Source organism: Poecilia reticulata, chromosome 13 (assembly GCF_904066995.2).
Source record: "Poecilia reticulata chromosome 13, P_reticulata-male-v2, whole genome shotgun sequence".
Classification (NCBI taxonomy): Eukaryota; Metazoa; Chordata; class Actinopteri; order Cyprinodontiformes; family Poeciliidae; genus Poecilia; species Poecilia reticulata.
Genome location: NC_088842.1, coordinates 12,716,953 through 12,742,400, shown reverse-complemented (window position 1 = coordinate 12,742,400; position 25,448 = coordinate 12,716,953). Strand labels below are relative to the sequence as shown.

The following is a 25,448-nucleotide window of genomic DNA, read 5'->3' as shown; positions in this document are numbered from 1 at the left end:
AAACTTTTGAGATTGGTCTGAGCTAATTTGCAACTTTCTGCCTGCTCATTCCCTATCTGCAGAAAAAGCCTTACCCAAGCAGTACCATGGAGTGCCATGACTCTCTGTTGTAATGATAGAGACAGGGACTTTACTGTAAACAGTGCCCAGAGTGCGTGGAGAGCCTCTGCTGTGAGACGAGTGGGCGTGATTAGACCATATTCCAGGAGATTTGTAAAAACATTTATCTTTGATCTGCGCAGCTTGTTTGTTGGTGAACGTGAGCGATTATAGTGTACAAGAAAATAAAAGATTTGCGTCACCCAGTTTAGATCCTTCAAAGGTTTAATGGATAACAGGGCAAGGATATGTCCTGTGTGAGGCTTTTTGTGGTAATCTGGTTATTAAGGCCTGTGAAGTGGCTCAGCGTTAGTCTAGCCAGGTTAGCTAGCTACATCATTATAATACTGACAGTGGTTGTTTACAGGCCATCCATTTGGTAGAGGAGATCACTTAGTGCTGGCTGGCATATAGAACGGCTGCAGATGTTTAGCTCAGACAAAGACGGCCAGAAAGGCTGGCAATAAACTTTTATGCATCATTATCTGACGTGAGACGATGCCAGGAGCCATCGGTCTGCCTGGTTCTGGGTTGTACAGTAAACCACAGTTTAACAGTACATGAAACAGCAGATCTGGCATGTTTGTGCACACATGTTTACACGTCCCTAGGTAGGTGCAACTCCTGTGTGTGTAACCTACTTTTTTATCTGACCTATTTGTCTCATTTTGGTGTATATGTTTTCTGCTTGTGGGTGTCTTACCCACTCCAACGTGGCCCTGTCTATCAACATTAATTCGAAAAAAAGCTTTGGCAGATATCTGACACTTTCTCTGCCATCTCACTGAAAACAATTTACCCCCAAAAATAATTTGCTCAAACATACCTTCATTTTTATTTTGTTTTACCTTGAACTTGTAATTGGCTTATTCCTGCCTGTGCTTTTTACTTGAATGATTAATATTAATTGTTGAACAGTTTGTTATAATACACTGGAAGTTAAACCTGTAGCTGTAGCACTCCACCTGCTTAACTCAGAGCATTGATTGGGAGCACTTCCCACACGTAGACAGGAGTCCATATGCATGACAAGCTGGACCTGGAAACCTCAGGCTCTGTAGACGAAGCAGGCTGAGATCTTTTTGCTGAGTGAGATGAGTTGCTGCATGTATTTTACCTCCGTATAGGAGCTGGTGTCTTCTTTTATGCTGCCGTGTGTTAGGAGCTGCAGCCACACAGATAAAAAGCTGGTGCTTGGCAGGTGTTCAAACTCATTAAAATCCGTGATGGAGTGAACTAGGCGCTATCGTGGACGACGGTGGACAAGTGGCAGAAGGCTCTTTTTGTGACGCTGTCGTTCAGCAGGTCTTTTTCCCCTATGAATCATGGTATCAAGCTTTTAAAAATATATAGATTAAATTAAACTTTCTGACAGTTTGCTCCGATGGTTTGAAGTTCATTTAAAGAGTTTTCTCCAGCTTTAATGGCTCGCTGCTCTTTACCCACTGGTTGATGCCTCCTGCCTGTCAGCGGGTTGAAAGAAAACTTTTGCTCCCTCTTTTTTTTTTTCACTTATGAGGAAAATTATTTCAGCTGTTCAACTTAAACTCTTAAGTGTAGATTCTTGTGCAATGTCACTTTTTCACCAAATGTATTGGACAAATGCTTGGACAGAAATATGTGGACTATAGGAGGCCGTAGTGGAATGACGAACATGATTAGAACTTGGTCCTTCAGCGTTGCCGTTGCTGTTGGTATTTTCCCTGAACAGTTTTTCTTGTGTCTTTTCATCAGTTTTGCGGAAATATCCGGTTTTAATGTGCAACTGTTGTTCCCTGTTTTTCTCCAATTATTGGTGGCTACCTTTACTTCTGACTGGTCTGTGTGTGGATATAATCTTGTTGAGAATTTGTTTTCCCTTTTCCTGTCCTCCTTGTTCAGTGAGATTATGTTGATCCTTCCTAGCCTGGCAGCAAATTTTGGCTTTATTTCCAGGAAGAAAATGAGCAAAGTTCAGAAAAAAGCCACTAGAACACCCGAACTTTATTTCAGGTTAGTTGGATTCACTATAATTTAAATTTTTACCAAAGACTGAAAAAGATTGAAGAAATCATGACTTTAGAGGTCTTCATATTTAAGCTATCGGGGATAGTGTAACTTTCCCTCCTTTCCTCAAATATCATTTGGTTTTCAGTTAAATTGTCTAATTGTTTCACCACACCTTCAAAAGCCATTATATGTGATAAAATAACAAATAACCAATAAATAAATGTCACTTTGGAAACAGTAAGAATAAAGTAAGAACATCATGTTAGATCAGAATTTCTTGGATACCACAAACTGTTATCCTTTTTTCCTTTAACACTTTTTACCATCCACCACAATCATCTTTTTCTTCATGTTTACACTTCTACATTTAACTGTCATTTATTAACTCTATTTTATTAAATTTTGCAATTATATCTTGTATTGAATGCATGCTCTTTAATTTAATGAGCCACTTTATATTTAAATCCCCCCCCTGGAGCTAAATAAACTATTTATCCCATCTATCTCTGTTTTAGAGGTCTCAGTTTGAAGCTGGAGTGCTGTTACGAGATTTAGATTTCTTTATGGGATTTAATGCCACGATGCATGTCTGCTTGTGTTGTGGCAAGGGACTCGATAATGGAGTGTTAAACCTATTAAACTCTCCCTCGACTCCTCCTAGTTGGCTACAAACTTGCCAAAAGAAGTTTAAAACTGCTGGTGAAACTACAACAACAGGCTAGAAGGAAATAGAACTCCATGTTTGTGCTTACATGACCACTACGTAAAAAAAATTAAAATAAAAAATGGAGTGCTACTATTTTCTGTTGTGGTTCAAGGTAAAGACATAAATGCATCTCAGTTGATCTGTTGCTTGCTTCAGGTATAGACTAGCGCACTGCAGTTATCCTGCACATTCCTTTGTAATGTGAAGAGACGAACGAGTGAAGCTGCTGGTAATCTTTGCATGAAGATGGAGGATAAAACGAGCGGCTCTCTGATAAGCAGGCAGGAGACAATCTTCTGGCAGTTTTTCAGATTGCTGTGCAGTATTGTACAATTTGATAAATCTTTTAAACACTGGGCTTTATTGCTGACCGTTCTAAAAAACAATACAGAATTTTCTGCTTTTAATTTTTTTAACTTTCAACCCCTGCCTTTCTTTTTTTTAATTTTATTTAAAAAGGTAAAAAACTTTCACTGCTCATTAAAACTTCCCAGCTGACTTTGATCTCAGTTGTTTAGCTTCACCTAACAGTGGTGTGATGGCAGAGACCCAGAGTTTCCTGTTGTTTACCTCACCTCCTTGGCTCACAAATGCTTGGAGCACTTCAGGTCACTCTGATGAATTTGTGTTTATGAGAGAGTTTGGAGGAAAGATGTTATTATTGCCTCGTTACCTACCCTCGCTCTGTTATTGAAAGCTTGGGATGTTTACATTTGGAGCATGCACTTTGTGTGCGTGTAAGATGCAAGACTGAACTGTACTTTCATATTTGATTATATCTTGGCATTAAAGTATGATTTTTAAATGTTTTTCTTTTTCAATACAATAGCAAATTGACATATAAGGGAAAAACAGCAAAGTTTGAGCACTTTGCTAGTGTTTTTTTCTACTTGCTAGATATCAAATTGCTGGCTACAGTAGAGCTTGTGGGGATGCGTTTGTTTTACGGTCCATCATATCTGATGGGGTCTAAATGAGATCCTTTCAATTGTGCATCTAAAATCTGACTTCTTAGTTCCAGTTTTGATGCTCATGTTTGATCTCACCGCAGGTGGCCATTAAAATCATTGACAAGACCCAACTGGATGCTGTCAACCTGGAGAAGATCTACAGGGAAGTTCAGATCATGAAAATGCTGGACCACCCCCACATCATCAAGCTATACCAGGTTAGTGTCTGCACCAAGACCTGAAGTCTACAGAGGGATCGTTTTCTATCATCTTTATTAGGCGTTATTGTCTCACACCATAATGTATGCATTATGCATTTTTTTAAATGTTACTTTTAGGATATTTGTTTAATTGTTTATTGTTTTCCGTATTTCTACTCCTGCTCATATTAATTTATAAAGCTTTGCAGAAGTTTACAGACCAAACCATTACTGTCTTTTTTTTAGTTCAGAAGAAAGTTTGTTTGTTAAGGTGGTTGATGCATTTACAGAAAAAAAAGGTGAGAGTTTTTGGTTTTGTTGCATTTGATAAAAAGCCATATTTGACCTGCAAACGAGCTGTTCTGAAAAGGTTGGTCGGATATGATCACCTCTTCAAAACTGTGGACTTTAATGCCTTTTGATGCAATAAAGATAAATACAATATAAACTAGATGTATGTACTGTCAATCTGTGGCGGCAACAAGTCTCTTCTGGTGTTATTTTAGCCATCTGAAGTAGAAATGTTTGGCCATTACTGATCTGCACAAGTCTTTAAGGTTGTCATCATTGCTTTATGTCTAATCCTGGTTTTGCAGGAATATTTTAGGACAGGCTAAATTGCCTCTAAATTACTTGTATTTTTGTGGATGTTATGCAAGTCAAATTGAACACAAATAGCCAGATATTGTTTGAATTATTTTTAGCCTCGACACGTAGCCACCCTCCCCTCAGGTAAGGACTATTGTTCTGTCATATCTTTTGTAATTACGCTCGTATTTTGCCATGTGCTATCTTCAAGGGAGTGGCATGATTATCTCAAATTAAGAAGATGAAAAGCAAGACTTTGGTCCACAAGATATATCTAGATGACTTGACTTGCGATGGCTCATTAGCAAATACCTAACACCCCCTGAGAGGAGATAAAGGCTCTTCTTTGTCTCTGGGTATCACAAGGTCTCTACTGAAGTCCTCCTTTGAATAGATTGTAAAGTTTTATATTTGAGTTTAGAAGATGGGGGGGATCTCAGTTGTGACCAAATAAAGTTTTATTGTTCTATAAAGCAACATCTCCAGATTAGTAGCAAAAGAAAGCAATAAATCCAAAACTGGGCCGAATATGTTTTGACATAAAAGAATTATTGTGGAAAAAGACATAAAAGGATGAGTAAATGGGTGTAATAAGCCAACACTCCTAGTTCTAAGACAAGTTTCTCCAAATCAGGCTTTTAATGAGAGAGATTAAACATTTTTGATATTCCTATGTTTGAAAGAACACTGCTGAAATGTATTTAATTAGGAACATCTTATTTGGACAAGGCAGAAGTTGACTTTTAAAAAAGACTTTACATGTTCTGTAAATATGAACTCTTATCAGATCATAACCTAATGGCAGAAAGTCTGGAGATCTCTAACGCTACCGTGGACGAATGTCCACGTGCGTCTCAAGTCTGATTGTTCGTGCGTCTCAAGTCTGATTGCTCGTGTGATCTAAGCAAAGTCAAAGTCTACCTCTGTGCAACCCGCTTGTCTCTGCCCGTCAGAGCTCAGGGGTCACAGAGTAATATTTAACGTTTGTTACAGACTCAGTATGACGCGTGTTTTAGTTACGGGTGGGAGGGAATACAGAGTAAAGAAGTCAGCTTTGAGAAGCAGAATCTACCACTGCTTCTTGTTGATCTTCTCTTTTTTTGGGTACTTAAGCAGCCCGGGGTGTTGAAGCGCATGACCAATCCAGGTCATGTTCTAATACATAAGCAAACAGATGCTGCCCAGCAGAACCTGCCACTGCTGGATAGTTACAGAATATAGTTAATGACTGACTGACTCTCAGGGCTGTTTGCGTCTTGCTGGAGAGTGAGCAAAGGCAAAACACGCATGTCATTAGTTGGTCGAGATAATATGAATTAAATCTTCTGAAATGTCACATTTTGGCTTTATTCATTCCTCAGGGATCCACCCTTTTATTTACTGGGACTTCTGAAATGAGTATCATTTGGTAGGACTATGTAAACTATGAAGTTAGACATGGGAGCAGGGCCATTTCTGGCTGAGAGTTGTCACTACAAGTAGGCTGGAAGGAATTTCTCACATTTGGTTTAATATGAATACTGTTGTTACCTTCCCAGTATTTTTGGATACAGCGTGGAACCTGAAAAAAAAAGGCCAAGTGGGATATTTTTATTGTATTTATTTTTATTTTTTAAAGAAAAACAAAAAACCCATTTTGAACAGTGGAATTAGTGAATTTGTCTTTTTAACTGTATGACTTGGGGTCCAATATTTTGTCCAATATATTTCCACAAAATTCTCGCAGTACTCTGGTAAAATTGTGGCCTGTTCCTCCTGACAGAGTGGAGTAAGGTTTGTAAGCAGCCTTGCTTGCACATGTCTTTTCAGCACTACCCACTAATTTTCATTGAGATTCAGATTAGGGCTTTATGATAATCACCCCAAATAATTGACTTTGTTGTCCTTAAGCCACATCAACTATAGTTTTATCAGACCAAAGGACAGGCCTCCAAAATGTCTTTTACCCTGTATTTCTTCTGAAGTTGTGGTCTTGCCTTACAGGCAATGTCGGTACTGAACTGTGGATTATGAAAGCATTTTCACAATACCTTTTTCTTTTTGTGTGGGGATGATGTAGGCATTTTGCACCAGACACATTTAATCCCTGGGACACGGTGCTCCTAAACAGTATCATGGCCTGGACGTTCCTCGGTCGTCTGAAAATTGTGAATGACCCTGACTGGTGGAGGTCCACAATGTGGGTTTAAGGTGTTGCATTAAAACACACAGAAATATTTTTTTGCAATTGAAACTGACCTAAAGCTGGAAAGATGGTTTTTTTATGACACATCTCTATTTTTTCGTTTCAACCTTAAAACCTTGTGCGCTTTTTTTTTTTTTTTTTTTTAGATGTAAACTGTTGTGGGTAAACATGTTAACATTGTGACAATTTGAAGGTGGAAAATAATTAATTTAAAAGCCATTAGGTAATTAGCAGTGCAGTTTTTAGTTTGGCATCTTTTCATAATAATTGAGAGAATAAATTTTTCATAACAGTTTCAAAAGTTGTTAAGTTTCCATTACAGACTTGATTGTACACTTTTCTTGTATGTTCTGTGAGGTGGAGAAGACGTATTTACTCACCACTGTCACTCCATTGTCTGGTGTTTGTCACAAAATAGTTCCCTGCAATAACCCCCCACTTTCCCCAGAACACATTGCATAAATGGCCGGGTCCTGCTCTTTTCTTTTAGAGAATGTAAATAAAAGTTCATTATCATCTCACAACCGTGTGACAATGCTCTAGCTTTGTATTGTGTTATTTTAGTGTGTATCGTTATTCTATTTTTTTGGTTTACCAGGCCCCATCCGTCCAATCAGCTCAGCTCAATTAGTTTGTCCCCGTCCCGTCTCAAAAACCCGGGCTGACCCCAGTGCCCCGAGGAAAGCCTATCTAATGAAGACTCACAAAAGACACAAATTAACTGTGGACCCCTCTCTTTTTTTCATGTGTTAATGGCCTCTGCTTTGACCTCGTTCGGCCATTATTTTCTGTCTTTCATTCTCTTCTCGCTTGTCCTCGGACTCTCCTGGGCGTTCCACGTTGCGCTTTCCAGGTCCATGGGTTTGGCGACTAAGTACGACTATAAGAGATCCGGGAGTCTACGTACTTTTCCCCAAAATCAAACCCAGTGTTAAACCCATTACATGGACTGCTTTAATAAAAAAGTACACCATTTATTTAAATATTTGCTGTGTGAACAGATAGAGTATAGGCTTATAAAGCACTCGATTAACCACAGGATGTACTGCTACTCTAGCTTGTGACAGTGTAATTAGGGGAAGTCAAAAATTAATGTTAATGTGGTCCAAAAATAGTTTAACTCCAAGTTTCCCCTTTCACATTACAGTTATTTCCTTTGCTACGGACCAAAATATTTCTAACACACAAAGCTTATTAAATGTCCTGTTTTTGTTGCTTCTCGTCTTATTGGAGGTTTTCATGGAAAAGGCGTTTTGTTTTTGTTTTAAACGCATAAACCAAGCTATCAAATGTTTGTATCAAACATTTTTGGACTTCTGCTTTTATCGGCTTTTACAGTCAAAGACAGCAGTTATGTGTCAATGTGTCCTCACTTTGAGGCAAACTAATGGGTGTTGCCTTTGACAAATTAACAAACCACAAAAAACTAGTTGACTGACATTTGACCTACACATGCATTTAAATAAATTAAGAAACTGAATTTTTAGTAATTTTAAATAATTTAGTAAATTTAGAAATTAAGTGGGTAACACAACAAAAGCAAAATTACTTATGGTAAATGATTGAGAGATATCTGAAATCAAAAGAAAACGACAGGACTTGCATTCAGTTTGGGATTTGAAGTCATATCCAGGTTAGAAAAATGAGAGAATGGAGAAAATATATATCCATCCATTGTTTTTCACCATTTATCAATTCTATCTTTACATTCATTCCATCATCCGTTCATCAATCTATTCCTCCATCCATTATTAATCTGTCCCTACATTTACCCGTCTTCCAACCATTTCTCTTTCACCATCTGTCTGTCGTCTTCCTCTTAATATATTTTATCCGTAGTTTAAATATAAACAGTCTGACATCTTTATCTTCCACGCATAATAAAGTTCTCTTTTACTGTTTAGTTTTGGTAACAATCCTGGAGCTTTGACACGATTCCACCCTGGCAGTGGAAAACTGTACAGCATGTTCCAGTTCAGTCGCTGTGCTGGCTCTCGCTTTGTCTAACCAGTGAAGCTTAAATAACCAATCAGTTGTTTGTCACAGGGGGGGCTAAACAAGTTTACTGAACAACCCCACCGTTTTTTTTTGTTGTTTTTTTTTAATTTCCCAAATCTGTGAATCGGTCAGCGCAACAGATGGAAAAATGATCTCAAACAAAGTGCGTGGGATTTCTAGCGTGAATGTCTGGCTCGCAGTGTCTGATTCATCCCACCATCTCCATCTGATTCTCCGCTTGCCGATTTAATTCTATTCATCTCCTGAGTGTTTCTGCTTCTAAATCAGTCCTCCTCCTACACAACCCAGCACCATGTCAGGACTGAAAGGTTTTAAGTACCATTCAGACACACTCGGCAACACCAACCGTCCACCTCCGTTCTCTTACATGATTGCCATATTTAGAGCCTGTTTCCATTCATGTATTTTGTTTGTTTGGGATTTTATTTTGTGAATGCCACTGGAGTTTAGCAACATAGTGAGCCCTTGGGTTTATTTTGCTTCACTTTTGGATCTTTTGACTCTCAAGTGTCTATTCTTGTAGGTTTTCAGATGAAATTGCACATGAAAATGTTTTTTATGTGTGTTCACTCACTTTTTTTTCTTCTCCCCATTCCTTCATTATCTCCTTCCCTCAGGTGATGGAGACAAAGAACATGCTGTACTTGGTCACAGAGTATGCCAAGAATGGTGAAATCTTCGGTGAGTCTTTGTTTTGTTTTTTGTTTCTGTTTACTATCAATTTAAACTATCGATATCCTTCACATTCTTCCGCTAAGTTTAATAGAAAACTGCTCTCCTGCGTCAGCGAGGCTTCTGACAAACATGGAAGTGTCAAAGTCTCATTGAACTTGCGTTGGTTTCGCAGTTTTCAAAATCTCAAAGGTCATATGATTGATGGAAATCAGAGAACAATGCCCTCACGTAGCTTTCCTCTTCACCTGCTTGGTGCTGAAGTTGTTCTTCTATAAATTACATCACCAAATGCCTATTAAGGCCACAGAGGGGCAACCTCAAAGAAATAAAGGTTAATTAATTACTATAAGTGCTGCGCCTTCACTGTCACCTGACAAGTTTATTGTTGGGTGTCGAGATATCACTTTCTACTATCTCCCTTGCAATTCCTCCTCCAGAGTAAAATTTCACTTAACTCGCATTTGAATAATGTCAAGTCCTTGTCGGGACTGAATTCACAGGAGTATTTGTCATGTGTTTGCACAGACAAGGCTGTTGGTTTTAGCTTATCTCTGTTTGCACTATTCAAGCAATTTTGTGTCAAGTAACAGGAAATAAACATGTGACCGGTTGTGACAGAATGTATTGATGAAACCCCTTAACTAATTGTTTAACGTATTACAGCTTTCTCTGCATTCAGTGAGGACTGCTTAAAATTTAATTACATTTAACATCTTTTCACATTGATGTAATTTGGGCCTATACAAATAACTGATTTGATTTTACTGATGTATTAATATTTATCTTAAAGTTCAATATATGGGGCTCTAAATTAAACATTATCCATTTATCCAATATGAAGTCTTAGTTTGACCAACTTACTTTTGTCTAATGCAGGATAAGTAATATATTTTCTTTATCTTGATTAGATCAATGATGTTTATGTAACTCAATGTATTTTAATCAGTTGGATAATTAATTTGCCTTGGGCAATTCATTATTTACATCCCAAAATCAAAGTTTTTTTAATCACTTATGTGTAATACTGTATTGAGCCACGTGACTCTGAATGACAATGCACTTTGAGGTGATGAACTTCTCAATTATTCTAGGTTACTTTGCATTATACATAAAATGTTTAGACATTTTGTGTTAAATGTTTAGTTACATATTCTTAAATATATAAGAGGTGTGCCGATCGATCGGCCACCAATTATAATCTGCCGATTTCCGTGAAAAAGTTTATGATCGCTGATCGCCGATCACGGTTTCTTATTGCCGATCACACAAACCGATCACCTGCATCTCATTTTGCAGCCTGGCTGTGCAGCTGGTCTCCTCTTTCCTTCACACTGCGCAAACGCGCAGCAACAAATCCTAAGCGATGTGGAACTATAACGCACTGAGTGACTGGGGAAGTTTGCGTGTTGCAGCGGAAAATTGAAAGACGTGGGGTGAAGCACGTAAAAATGCATCAGCATGACGAATCTAATATGGCATAAAAACAATGCCATACTTGAGGAGTTTGACTACATCGAGGCTCACTGCAGTAAAAAAGACATATGGAGGATCAGATAGCAGGTAAAGCAGCGCATAGCTACAAACACTCACCCGGATTAGCATGACGGTCAGAAAGCTAAACAACCCGCAAAATTATTTAAGTCTTTGAGCTGCGATGTAAGACGCTGGTTCTGCTCTCGCTGTTGAACCGCCGCTACGCGCTACAGGTAGTAATATTTCAGATGGAGCGCCGCTTCTGCTCCACCTGGTAGTGACTCTCACACCGAACCTCTGCTTAAAGCTGCAGCAACCAACTTAAAAAAATAAATTTTACATACGTATTAAAACTTTCACTGTCCTAACATGAGACAGATAATCTCTGAAAAAATAATCGATCTCCTCCCTGTTCTGCATAATTACTCCGCTCAGTCAGAAACAGCCAATCAGAACTAGCAGTAATCAGCTAGCCGCTATGCTATCAGAAAGTTTTCATTCTTTAACTCTGGATTGTTTATTGTAATGGATCCTGTATTTGCCTTTGAATGTTAAGTTTCCATCCATCCATCCATCCACCCACCCACCCAAAGTTTTATACTTGAATTTTCTTTGGCAATGTTGAGAGGTTTTATTTTGACTCTTTGCATTATTTAGCCTTTTCAGAGCTTTCATATGTTATCAGTCTGTTAAAGATGGTATTATCGATAGCAGTACAATTTGCAGAATGCCTGTTTTTTTTTCTTGAAAAAAGTTATTAAAAACAAATTTTTGTCTAAATTAAGGTGAATTCATGGTTCCTTTTTCCACATAATGTAACCGGTAGTGCTTTTGATTAGAAAAATAATAATTATGTGATCGGTATCGGCAGGAAAAATCCTGATCGGCACATCTCTCATATATATATATATATATATATATATATATATAGTGACGTGCAGTGAGGTTCATTGCTAGTGAGGCACTTACTTATGACTTAAGACACCATCCATGTTATTGGACCTACGGGAATTTCGTGCAGGCATTCATCGCTGCGGGGCAAAAAGACTAATCTTTTACATGTCATCCATAGCTGCGTTAACTCAGTGAAACTTAAAAATGTAGGTATTAATTTCGTGCTATGATCCACAGCAAAGTGATCTGTATTTGCCAAGCTACGCAGACTCGTTGCCATAGCAACTGACAACAATGCCACTTCATGTTTTTGGATTTACCAAAAAACATTCAAGAATTTTGCACACCGAACAGAACATTTAGTTTGTTGTTGTACGTTTTAGGCTTAATGTTTTATTAATAAATAATTGCTGTGGTAGATTAGCTACCGCTTCTACTTTACTGAATTATTTAAACATTAACTGTAGCCCTCAAAACGCACATTCATTAAAAAAACTAAACAAAAACATCTTATTGCCGTCTTACCTTTACGTATCAATGAAATCCATGCACCCCTAATTCTGCACAAAAATATCCGTTCATCCAAAGCCAAGTTTATCCTCTGCATGTCTTTTCTACTCCGTTTGAGAATCATCAAACTGTCTTGAAGTAAACCTTACAGCTCCGGTGTTAGTCTTCCTTTAGTTATTGTCTCCTGCTTCAATTGAAAATCCACTTTAGAAAACTGTTTAAGTGTAGAAATGTAGTCTTTCATGTTGACGTCAGAAGAGAGAAGAAAACAAATATATCGCTGTCCTTTACTTATTTACTGTGTGGCTAGCTCCATGGTTAGCTCACTGTGTCTTAACTCTGCAGTTGTGCAGTCAAAATATCTGGGAACATGAGCGCCCCCAGCGGTGAGGCAAGAGAACTGCCTGCCTCACCTCGAGCCTGTTCTCTGCCATTTCTGATCGCTCCTCCGCACACAAAACACGTTACACACACAGTTAGTGACAAAAAACACTGTACATTATATACATAAGCAAAATTATGGAAAATCAGTCCATATATAAAATATTAGGCATTTTATTGCTGGCGCACAGACAGGACGAACATGCAGCCAGTGCAGTTAGCGAGAGGTTGAGTAATCCCAGGTGAGACTCGGCTCGCTGCTGCCTCACCGGCTTCGCTTCTGAGCATTTGAATGGGAAAATGCGAAAATTCAGCGATTTTGAAGAAAAACTAATCAGAATTGGTTAAGCCAAGTAAAAAATAGATACTTTATAGTACATGAAAATAGCAATATAAATGATTTTCAGTGGTGGAGAAAGTACTCAAAAAATGTACTTAAGTAAAAGTACAAATACACAGACAAAAATGTACTTGAGTAAAAGTCAAAGTACCACATTAACATTTTACTTAAGTAAAAGTAAAAAAGTCCTGGCTTTTAAAAATACTTAAGTATTAAAAGTAAAAGTACTTGCTGAATGCATTACCTTATCGCTAATATCATTAAGTGAACCGATCATATTTAATTTTAATACATTAGAAATGTGCCATTTTTAATGAACAATGCAACAGATAAAGCATGTTTTTATTGCGTTTATTCTGTAACATAGACTTAGATATGTGATTCTATGCATCATAATTTCAGGGATGGAAACATCTGGTCTCCTGTCCTAACATAACATGAACTTCACTTTTTTTGCCACACATTTATTTTGAAAGAAATCCAACTGGCAGAGGAGGACGTGGAACCAAGGAGCCACGTAGCAGAGTTGTAGTCTAGACCACCGAACCCAAGACCAAATCAAAACCAGCACACCATGCTACATGACAATAAAATTAAGTGCACCTATCAAAATTGCTTCTCAAATTGATCTGAAAGATTCACTTTCCCATAAAACACCTAGATATTAAATACTCAGAGCTGAAATAAATTTAACCAGTATCAATTCAAACTCTTCTTCATTCTGTTTTGCTTTCATCTCTGTGCCACAATACACAGAGGTCTCCTGCCATCCTTAAAAAAATAATTGTGCAGACAATTATTAATGTCAGAAATAATAATTGTCTGCACCATTAAACATAGCAATTAACAACGCTCAACTATGAACACTGTCCAAGGCCCAGTAAGCAAGAAGTAACCAAGCAGGAGGAGCACCGTGACTGTTCTCATCCTCCCTCCTGCTACAATGTCTGCCACCATGACGGGTGACGAAAACAAAGAGCAATGAGCATGCTCTGTGTTCTTATGTTCTTGTTTTATTTATTCGCCAATTAAATATAAAAATATTTTAATGAAATAAAATAGCTACTGCAGTGTACGCAGAGCATTACAACAACAAAGAACGGCTCTCAGTGAGGCTTCAGCACTATAGGACTTGGTCAAGATCCGTCCAGAAGAATCGGATCGTCCATGAATGTCATATTACTATATTGCACTTTGGTCACAGCGTTGTCCCATATCTGCGACATGTCAGTCAACACCTCCACACAGTAATTCAGCGCATGAGTGACAACTTTTTTTCATTGCAGATGCAACATGTGTTTCAGTCAATACAGCTAGCTTTACTAGCATCACGTCCACGGAGCTTACCTTTCTTTAAGCTTTCCTTCCAAGTGACGTTAAAAATTGGACGAAGTCCCCACCGTCAGTGAAAGCGAAGCGCTGCTGATTTTACATGTCACCATATCTTATGATTTATGCAGCGCTATTATATTACTGACGCTCAGAGGAAACCACTGCGCATGTCTTGGAGCTCCGCGTGCAAGTAAAGGGGGAGCCGATGGGTGACAACACACACTAAGTCACATTATTGCTTGGATTTTACAGCGCCACCTTAAATCCCTGAACTTCACATTTTAACGGAAAAAAAGAGCAACGCGACTTGGACGTAACGAGTAACGTGACAGTTTTGTAGAAATGTAGTTTAGTAGAAAGTACAGATACTTACTGTAAAATGTAGTGGAGTAAAAGTAGAAAGTATCCATTATTAAATCTACTTAAGTAAAGTACAGATACACGAAAATTGTACTCAAGTACTTGTACTTCGTTACTTCCCACCACTGATGATTTTATATTATTTTTCCATGATGACAGGTGAGGCTCTGCCTCACTTAGCTGATTTAATTTGGATACTTTAAATGGTAATAAAATATGTCATCTTTTAAAAGAGCTGTAACATTTTTTCCTTTTTCTTTTTGAGTGTAAAGTCCAGAGGCTGTATAAATGGTTGTGGCGGGTTGGAGTTTTTTCCCACAGGCCTTGAGTTTGACACATGTACTTTAAGGCCGTGAGGGTAAAAACAGGATAAGCCACATCTTGTTTTTACTCCAGTAGCTTCAATGATTAAATTGTAAATATTTACGTAAATGTTTGATAGTTTTTTTTTTAAACCTGTCACTGAAATGCAAATTTAGAAATTTTGTCTTTAAGAAACTTTTTAAAAAAAATAAACATCAGTGCAGTAAAATTTGTTTTCAAAATGTCTCAAATACCTGCAGCAACCACAACAAAGCCAACTGAATTAAATTTATATCATAAATACATATCATATAATTCAAGTATATACTCTACATGTAATTGGTTCCTAATTTTTTTAAATGCTTATTACAACCAAATTGACCATTTTTGTCTTGGTCAATATCCTGAGCATCTTTTCCAACTAGCATATTAAATACAAATTTTTGGCACAAAAAAAGTGTATCAGCTTTAATTTATTTAAAATTTTGAATGAACCAAGGCTACTTGCTGTAATAATATTACAGATGAATCAAAAGTAGTAAAAATATTTAGAGTTTTAATGAACCTAGTCCACACTGGATGGTAGAACTTTGGTCTAACAAGTCTGAAAATAACAAAAATAGTATGCAAAGATAGCAACTTATCTTGTTCTCCCATGACTCTCTTGTGCACCCTATCGCTGTGACACATGCACAGCACATGCACAGTTTGTACAATTTGCAATCTTCAATCCAGTCTGTTGGATGTGAGCCCACAGAAATTGCTGGAGAAATCCAAATGTTTGCTCTTGCCAAATGCTATTTTTAGTTTTACATTTAAATTTGTTCAACTTTGGTTATGCATCTTAAGAGAGTAACTGGAGGAAGGAGCAAAAATTAAGTTTGCTTTACAAATGAGCTTGCATATTAATTTGATAGAAATAATAAATCCTAATCAGCTTTTAATCACTGGATTTTTTTTTTTTTTTTTTTTTACGTTTTCAAAAAGTAAAACTCGTGCAATCTCAGTGTCTCTTGTAACATATGTAAAAAAAATTCAGTGTAATTATTTATTTAGTAAGTGACCACACTGACACAACAGGAGAATAAATGCCAAATTCTACAGTTGGAAAACATATTTTGTTAATAGTAAAGGAAAGCTAAAAAATGGTTAGCTTCAATGGCTTATGGTCTTATACAAACATCCAAAGTCCAAAATAAACGTTTTTCATTGGTTTGGGCGGCCCACACTTTCCCCTATTCAAATTATAAAAATATAATTGAAAAAACATCACCATACCTTACAGGGAATATCGCTACTCTTAGGTGGAGCTCCTCAAACTTAAAAAATATTCTTACTAAATTCTTACAAAATTGACCATTACAAAATTACTTACTAAATAAGTTGCACAAACTTGTTCTTTGCAACCTTTTGTAAAACTTGAATGAGGAACATTATGCTTAATGTTCAAATAGAATAAATAATAAAAACTGCACATTTTTATTATTTTTACTGCCAATGAATTCACCAAATCTTTAAGAACTTTGCCACGTTTACATGATATCATTTACATAAATAAAATCAGACCATTTTTGGGTCTAATGGCCTCATTGACAATAGAACCTTACCTGTGACGCAGACGGTGTCACTTCAAGGCAGAGAAGCTCGGAGGATTGCTCAAGCCATGTGCTGCGTCTGTCATCATGTATGTACGCGTCTCTGTCTGAGTCCAGTGCTCCACTTGTGATGTTGACTCAGCAGCAACCTAAAGAGAGCTCTACGAGCCACAACCCTCCACATTTTAGTCACATATACACTTCTATATGTTCTAATGAATACAAAATGCAGTTTTCACTTTTATTTTGTAAGGGAGAAGTTTGGTAATTCTGCTTCACCTCGTCTGAAATTACCTTCTAAAAAGGCAAAATCTGCCATCAAGCATCTGTGCCATCTGGTGAGTCTTTTACATCAATGTGAAGGAATTTTGCCCCTCCTCTTTTGTAGCTGCTTGTTTCAATCATGAAACGGTTTAAATATTGCCAAAGTATCTCAGTTGGATTACCTCCAAGTCTGGACTTTTACTAGACCACTTCAAAGTTGTCTTTGTTTTTTGCCATTAATGATGTGCTTTGAATTTTCTCGCTTCCCTCTCATTGTTTTGAAAGAGAGCCTGTTTTATACTTCAAACTATTTCAGCAAATCAACCAGGTCTAAAGCACTTCAGGAGCCCCAGAGCATCATACCACCACCACCATGTTTGACTGAAAGCGTAATGTTATTTTTTAGAATATCACTCAAATTATAGAGTAGAATAGGGTTGGTAGATTTTTAAGAAGTACCAAAGTTGCCACACGTTTCCAGGAAATATCGAAGCACGCTGCAGTAAAACTTCATGGAGGAGTGGATTTAATTTTCTAGTGAGACTTTACACCGATCCACACATCCAAACAGACCTGATCTAAACCTCATAGAGAATCTATAAGGGATTGTCAAAAGGAAAATGTGAAACCAGACCCAGTAAAGCTACAACTTGGACTTCTGGTAAACCTCAACAAGCTAATGAGCTCCAAGTATTGCCATACTGATGCACATTAATGCAAAAGGAGGCCCAATCAGCTATTGAGTCCAAATGCTATATAGTACATGGACATATGTTTCAGTACTCGCATTATAATCTAAAAAAAAAAGAGGCTGTTTGTCATCCGTCGTCCCTGGCCGATTAGTAATTTGTCTTGCTAAAAACAAAGTTATAAAAACAAGATTACAATTACTTAACTACAAAATATTTGGTCAATAATTACAATGGGTACCAAAAGTAAATACTTATTTATATTAATCTTATAAAAGAAAAAGTCCAACATTCCATCAAAATGTACAATGACATAACTTCATTTTCCCATAATAATCTACTTTTTTGAGATGCATCTTTACTGCTTCATGGAAATAGTTTGTTTATCCAGTCAACCCGGTTTTGTTCTACCCACAGAGTCCCATGTTCCCCCAAATACCGGGATCTGTTTGTTTTTTTTATAATTCCACAGATTCTATTCATTTTATTGCTACACACTATGAAGCTATTGTGTCCTGATTCCTCAGACCCCTCTGCTTTGATTACACAATGAGATGAATTTATGTAAGGTATTCATATGTCGACATCAGCTGCAGCAACAGCAGCTTTGACAGATAAAGTTGTAGTTGGGGCATTACAGCATTCAATCTCACAAAAGCGAGACTTGACTCAGAAATATACTTTTCTGCCAGCGGATCGAGTTGTTGAGTCAGGAGGACCGAGGAAAACGGATTAGCTGCCAGGGCAGATTTCGGCTTGCTGCTCTCACCGTCTCTCCCCGGAGAGATTCTCCTGTTTTCCTGACATGAAGCATCTTTCAGGTCTGCTCCTGACCAGAGGTAGCAAAGACTGGAGAGTGTGATCTGTAGTACGGTCATGAAGTAAACCAGGTAGAGTCGCTGCAGCAGGTGGGGGCACATCTGTCTGAAATTGAAAGACAAACATTTTGGTTTAGTGCCAGGAGTTGGAGAACGGATGGGTTCGTTCCTGCCAAACGGTGCTTGGGCAATGTGACGCACACGTTTAGAGACACTGGTGCCAGTTTGCTGATGTGCCTTTTGTGTCTGTCAGTCAGGCTTGTCTCTCCGCCGTCTGCCGTAGCACTGCAAGACGGATCAAACCCAGAAACTGGGTCAGCCGCAAATACGTCGAGCGGCAAGTGGCAGCGGCGGGAGGGGAGACGAAGGAAAACAGGCGCAAGCAGGGGGGGGACATCCTTTTGAATTTGAGAGGCGGTGGGGAAATGTAGGGCATGCATATTTAAGAAACCACTGCTGGAGAGAGGCGAGAGTAGTAGCTGGCAGTGAGTGAAATCACTCGAGCAGATCTCTTATCTCACCAGTCGAGAGTGTTTCCTTCGAGGGGGCACTCGGGCGTTTTAGTTTAGATGCAGACAATTGTTTGTCCATACATCGTTTTTAATATTTCTTAGTCAATAGGCTCCCGGTCTTACAAGCATCAGGGTGTGGCAGCTTCAACTCGGATGACCTCAGCAGCGTAACTGATGATGAATCATTTGGACAATTGTTTGGTGTCTCAGAACATCACCAAGGCTTTAAGGTTCTTTGTTTTAAAGAAGTGAGTCAAACCTCTGGAGAAACGAGATGCATTTGTGATGACAAACTGTGTTTAAATTACAGAATTAGAAGCTTCCAAATTCTTGGTCTAAGTTGGATCGACTTTATATGGAAACTTAAACTACTTATTAGTTTTCCTCACTTAGCTTTACGTCTCATGTAAGCAGGGAGCTAAAGAGTAACCAATGTTTGCATTTTTCTACTTCCCGACTGCTTCAGAGCAATTATTACTGTATAATTCTTAAATGAAACTAATTTCTACTTTCATGCAGACATGCTGAGAGGGGATTTTCTCTTTGAAACGTTCAACATGTTTTTAGATGAATGACGGGCACAATTTTTATATCAACTTTAAATTATCCACCAGCTGTATGTGAAAAATATGCTGAGGTTAAAGTGTCAAATTAACCTCACATTTGTTACATTGTTTTCTCACTTCAAAAATGAACTGTGGTAAATTGTTCCCATCTTCAGTAACTGCTGACATGTGAGAACAGTGCAGGGTTTCACGTAAAACTTAAAAGCCCTTGATTTTTAGGTTAACAATGTTTGCCAGATGTTGTGAGCTGGAGAAAAACGATTAAATATTATGGCTCATTATCTTTCCTGCTTATTCTTCTTAAGCTCTGCATTATTATGAGGCATACTTGTTTGTTTTTCTGTTTATCATGTTAAAAACCACATGCTTATATGGTTTCGTTGGAATTTATGTGACCGAAATGAAGTTGTGCATAAACGTGTGATGTGAACAAAAATTCTGCATGGTATTAATTTTTTTTTTCTTTGACAAAAGTGTGGGTCTCATTTGGATTCACCATCCTTTACATTCAATAATCCCTTTAATAAATTGCAGTTGCCTTCAAGAGTCACTTAATTTGCAAGTGGGAGCCATCTTTGTGTAATTTAAGCTTGGTGTGCACACAGCTGTTGTGTGAAGGCCTCAAAGGTGTTTTGTAGAGAACAGAGATGACTAAACAGGATAATGAAGACTTTATTTGGAAAGGGAAAGAGTATTCCCCACCTGCAAACCTACGAAGAAATGGTCGTCCACCAGACTTGAGAGGCCAGGCAAGGAGAGCATTAATCAAAGAAGCAGAGATTGATATAAGGTAAATGTTGAAGAGTTGCAGAGATCAACAACAACTCTGTTGACAGGACTATTTTCTACGCCTCGATTCTGGTCTTTATGGAGAACAAATACATTGTGGGGAAAAAGATGCTGAAAGTCATTTACTTCAGGTGTTTTTCACATGAGAACCAAATCCTGCTTTCAAGCATTTGCGGAAAATTCTCTGTGACAGAAACCCAATATTCCAATATCACCATGAACTGCTGTGAAAATATGGGAGGTCATTTGCTTCAGCATGGACAGGGAAGATGGTCACAGGTGGCTGTCGAAAGACTTCAATCAGGGAAGCCAAATGCCTCACTTTTCAGATTTTTATGTAAAAAGAAACTTAAAAATTGTATAATTTTTATTCAACTTCAAGCAAAATTCTTAATAAAAACCCTCCAGAGATTTGTGGCTTAAATGATGCAAAGATTTGAGAAATGCAACTTGCACGGCACTGCAGAGTTGATCCTTTTGATGGGTTTACAATGAATGAAAATATCATTGCTGAGCTCGTTCTGGCTGCGGTCCATTTCAACCTCTTGGCCTGTCCGTAATAAATCAGCACTGACATCTATCAACATTCATATAGATGTGACTTTAATGAGGCTGCTGCTTTTAGTGGCTAGGAGCATCAGTTACTGTTGTGGAAACGGAGTGTGTGTTAACAAGCTATCCGCTCTCTCTCCGCCTGCCCCACAAAGTCATCAGAAGTGTTGCCAGAGCTCAGTCCAATAAGCCAGTTTGTACCCACGATGCCTGTCCCGTCCAAACCTGAGCAGCTGTTAAGAGACTTATCTTCTCGCCCCGCTATGTGCAGAAGTGGAGCACGCCGGCCGTCGAGCTGTTCCCTGATGCCCCTATGATTCATGCCTGTTCTGTTCCCTTTCCCAGAATGCAGCTCTGCATGCCTCGCTGTGCCGAAGCTCTCACCAACATCGGTATCACTCATCGATCAACCAGAGTGACATCTTGCGTCCTGTGTGTGTTGATCACCCAAGCTGTAATGGCTGTAACACAAAGCCGCTTCTCGTTCTTGCAGAGCTCAGGCATGACGTTAAAGCTGCAGTGTTAAAAATCTGCAGTCAATAAAAAGGGATTTAACAGATGTCAGGTTTTTTTTTTAAAATTACAAACAGAAATTCTTGGATTATTTAAAATTATCAGAGATCATTGAGACAGTTTTGTCCTAAAGAAACAGACTCGTTAGCCATAAGTCCCATCCAGTTATTTTTGTGTTCTGACTTTTTCTTTGAGGTAAAAAATATCCTGTTTAGAAGCTTTTGTTTTTTCATATCAGGGTTTAGAAATTAGATTTAGGCTCCACTTTTTTTCCCTACAAAATATAGGACATTTTCTTTATTGAAGTATAATATCACTATGTAAACTATATAATTTAGACATCGATATGGTAGTAAATAATGGTAATCAATGCAGTTCTATAAAATAAATACAACTGAAGCATTTTTAAATGTATTTTAAAAAGTACGTATGCATTTTCTGAAGTTACTCTGAGTGACTTAAGAATGGCGAGGTTAAAGATTTGGTTAATCTAGGATATGAATATGTCTCAAGGGCTTTGGTCTATGTCACTCTTCAAAATGGGAAAGGCAAGAGAACAGTCCATCCAAGTAAGACGTATTTTTGTTGCAAATACGTCTTGCATTTGTTTAATGCAAGACGTATTTTTGTTACACAATTTTCAGTGTAAATTGAGATTGTGCAAACTTTTTTATTAGGATCATAAACAGGTGGAACTTGCTCTGCAATCGCTTACTTGTGTTGTCATCTTGGATAGATGGATTTTTTGTTTTTTCATAGATTTTATGCTCTGACTCTCATTTTATCCTCAGTTAGTTATTATTGCCAAAAACAAATAATCTGTTTAGGGACAAATATGGCCGCTATGGCATCTGGGAGTTTTTAAACCAATTAGAATAACACCTGAATGAAGCATTACCTTGAAGCCGTTAGACGCATGTTCACTTGAATCACAATTTATTCAGAGTGCGATCAAGATGGTCTTCTATATAATTATTAAAGCCCTGTTTGATCATTAAATTATTGCACTTTCGAAGTCGTGTGGCTGATCCGGGAACATTCTCGGACATTCTCGACACATTCCTCTCTACCGTGTGTTTTTTGATTAGCAGTGTTGCTTGAAAGCTGCTGTGGTCACTGAAGATCCCGTCTATGAAATTCACCAGCTACAATCTAATCATCTGTTTCCAGTCTGTCGGATGGCAGCTATTTATGAACTTTTCCGTTTGAATCCACGGCCGAATTACAGCAAACGTCTCATGACAGAATCAAGTTAAGTCCAAATTCTGTTCAGATTAATCCAATTTCTAAAAAATGCATTCAGATTGTACAGATGGTAATTTAAAATGCTAATAATAATACAGTACCATTAAAATTAATTAATAAGTTAATGGAAGAAAGATGTCTATCTCAGGAAGTCCAGCTGATTGCATTGGGTTATTTACTTTCCAGCAATCGCTTATTTCTTTCCTTTAAAAAGGCTCGTTGAAATTTCATGAATGGATGCGCCAAAGTCTACGTGGAGCAACAGTCGCCGTGCGTCTTTGGTTTTATTCAACTTGACTTTGGAATAAAAGCAGAAAATGTGGTAAACAGAAGATAAGACTTTTATATTGTCCCATTTTAAGAAGATTTTAACTTGTCTACAACTTTTGGAAGACCAGGTAGCCTTACAAAAAGTAACAAAAAAAGTTACCATCAGCATCCAACTTGTACTATTCCTAGACTGTGGTTGTGGGCCCCACAAAATAAATCTCAATGCCTCTAAGGGTTATACTTTAGAGACCCCTCAGATAAATAGTCAGGTTGTTAGATTTTGATAAATAACGGATCAAGTTTAACGTGAAATTATTTGTTACATGAGTAGGAATAATCTGGCAGCCCCTTAGGTTTGGACTAACCTGCAGCACGTTTATTTTATGTATTTTTTAATTTTATTTAGTTTAAACCGATTAGTTTAAATGAGTTATGCTTTTTAGAGTGAATCGGAGTCAGTCGGGCCTTAAAAGAAGCACAAATTGGTATTGGTAAAAGTTTAAGTGCATCTTTACTGTATAATGTTGGAGCTTTGAGCATGAAGTCATTTTAATGTTTAGAGTTTGTTGTAACAACTCTTGTCATAACTCTTTGCTGAACTTTCAACTGAGGAAATGCAGAATACAGGAGGTGCTTAGTGACTGAGGCGGCAGAACAAGAGTTTCTTTAATATCTTTAATTTAGGAGAAACGATCTGGTATGCTGCTGTGACACTTAAACTACAAGCATTAAAGGCATTTTTAGTGTAGTTTTTATGCTTCTGTTTTTTTTGTTGTTTTTTTCTGAAATTAGATTTCCTTTTTTTAATGCCCTGTCGTGGTTGTGTTGCGTTGTTGTGAGGGTTGCTCAGTAGTCTGGGTCCATGCCAGATGGACAGAAAGCCAGTGCAGAGTGTCCTGTCTTGTTTGCTGCTAAGTGTGAATGGAAGAGCTTGCAAGCCATCTAGACAGAGAAGTGTGAAGATGAACCCCGCCGACAACAACAAACGCCACACTAGTCAAAGTTCACAGAGCTGTTGAAATCGGGGCATCCCGTTAAACAGTCTGTTAGTTCTCATTTGTAAAAAGAAGAAAAAAAACTAACTAACTAAATAGACAAAACCAAGTTTACTATGTATATGTAAGTGGTTAGTAAAACAATCAGAGCAGGAGAACAAGTGGTCGAGGTCAGGGATATGGACTCTTGGAAAAAGAAAATGGTAAAAATGTATTTCTCCTACCCCATGGGAACAGAATCGACTGTGTGTGGTTTTCTAATCAGCTGCAAACTAGATTTCTGCTGCTCTGTGTTCAGTAGATAAATAAATCAAATGGTTTTATTACTCCCAGGACAAAAATATTCGTTCATACTTGGATTAGCTGTGTGCATGTGTAAACTTGGCAAACTTTGCCTACTCAAACATGCACCCAACACTCAATTAGAGCAGGAGTTCTAAACAATAAAAACAAATCACACAGCCTAGGATTACCTTCATAGTAAACCATCCTCGTATTAACTTTAATGACAAAGCAGAATTAAAAAAAAATACTTTGAAGTGTTTTATTTTTGACTTTGGAGTTGTACTTTATTCTGTGTTTGAGAGGCCTAGTGGGGACTAAAGTTATGCAACTGGTGCAAAAATACCATCTGCATGGGTTTCTAACATGACACATCACATTTTTTCCAATGTCTGTTCCTCTGGCTGCAGACTACCTGGCAAAGCACGGCCGTCTCAGCGAGCTGGAGGCAAGGAGAAAGTTCTGGCAGATCCTGTCTGCAGTCGAGTACTGTCACAACCGAAACATCGTCCACAGAGACCTGAAGGCAGAGAACCTGCTGCTGGACGGCCACATGAACATCAAGATTGCAGGTACTTTAAGATCATAGTATGGAGTAGTGTAATATATACATATACATGTATGCATGTATGTGTTTATGTAAGTATTTATAAATGTCTCCTATGATATGAGCTCTGGCTGGAAGAATTCAAAAGCTTGTTCTGATTAATTGATTGATTGATTTATTCAACAGGCTCCTGGTCCACAGACATAAAAAAGAACAAATATATGATGCACAACAACAGCACATAAACAACATATTGTGTTCATAAACAAGCAGCATTTAAAGCTGCACTTGCATTTCAAATAGTTGGGATATTATTAAAAATTAAATTGACTTATTTCACTTATTCGGTTACTAAAAGAAAAGTTAAACATGTAGGTTCAATTCACTACGAGTAATACATTGTTGATGAACATAGCCTATAACTAATGAGACAAAAAGACAGCTTCTTAGAGAATTCGAATAATAAGTCACAATATTGTTATTTACTAAACAGAAATGTACAGTATATATATTCATTACTGGGCTGCGCATAATTTTCCACCATACTTTTTCCTTCCGTTAAACTCTCTGAGCTGCCATCTTCACCAGCAATGAACAGTCAAGACAAGCTGTTGTCCCCTAATTAGGGCTGCACAATATATTTCAAATTTATCGCCATCGCAGCATTACTGCAATCACTGTTAACTAACTTTTCCCATGCATTCTTGTTTTTATGCATATAAAGTGTTAAGAGTTGTTGCTTAAAGTAGTGTAAAATTGTTTTAGATGCCAGAAAGCCTGATTTCAATAAAACCTTGTTGTTTAAAT

At 37.8% G+C, this 25,448-nt stretch overlaps 1 protein-coding gene across 2 annotated transcripts in view; it reads left to right on the top strand.

Moving 5' to 3' along the window:
• The window catches only part of sik2b (salt-inducible kinase 2b), a 51,254-nt gene that overhangs the window by 2,371 nt on the left and 23,435 nt on the right, over positions 1-25,448 (top strand). For both annotated transcript variants that reach the window (XM_017308329.2, XM_008425691.3), the window contains exons 2-4: positions 3,846-3,962; positions 9,354-9,417; positions 24,505-24,666. In XM_017308329.2, coding sequence (XP_017163818.2) covers positions 3,846-3,962; positions 9,354-9,417; positions 24,505-24,666 — 343 coding nt within the window. The remainder of the gene's footprint in view (positions 1-3,845; positions 3,963-9,353; positions 9,418-24,504; positions 24,667-25,448) is intronic.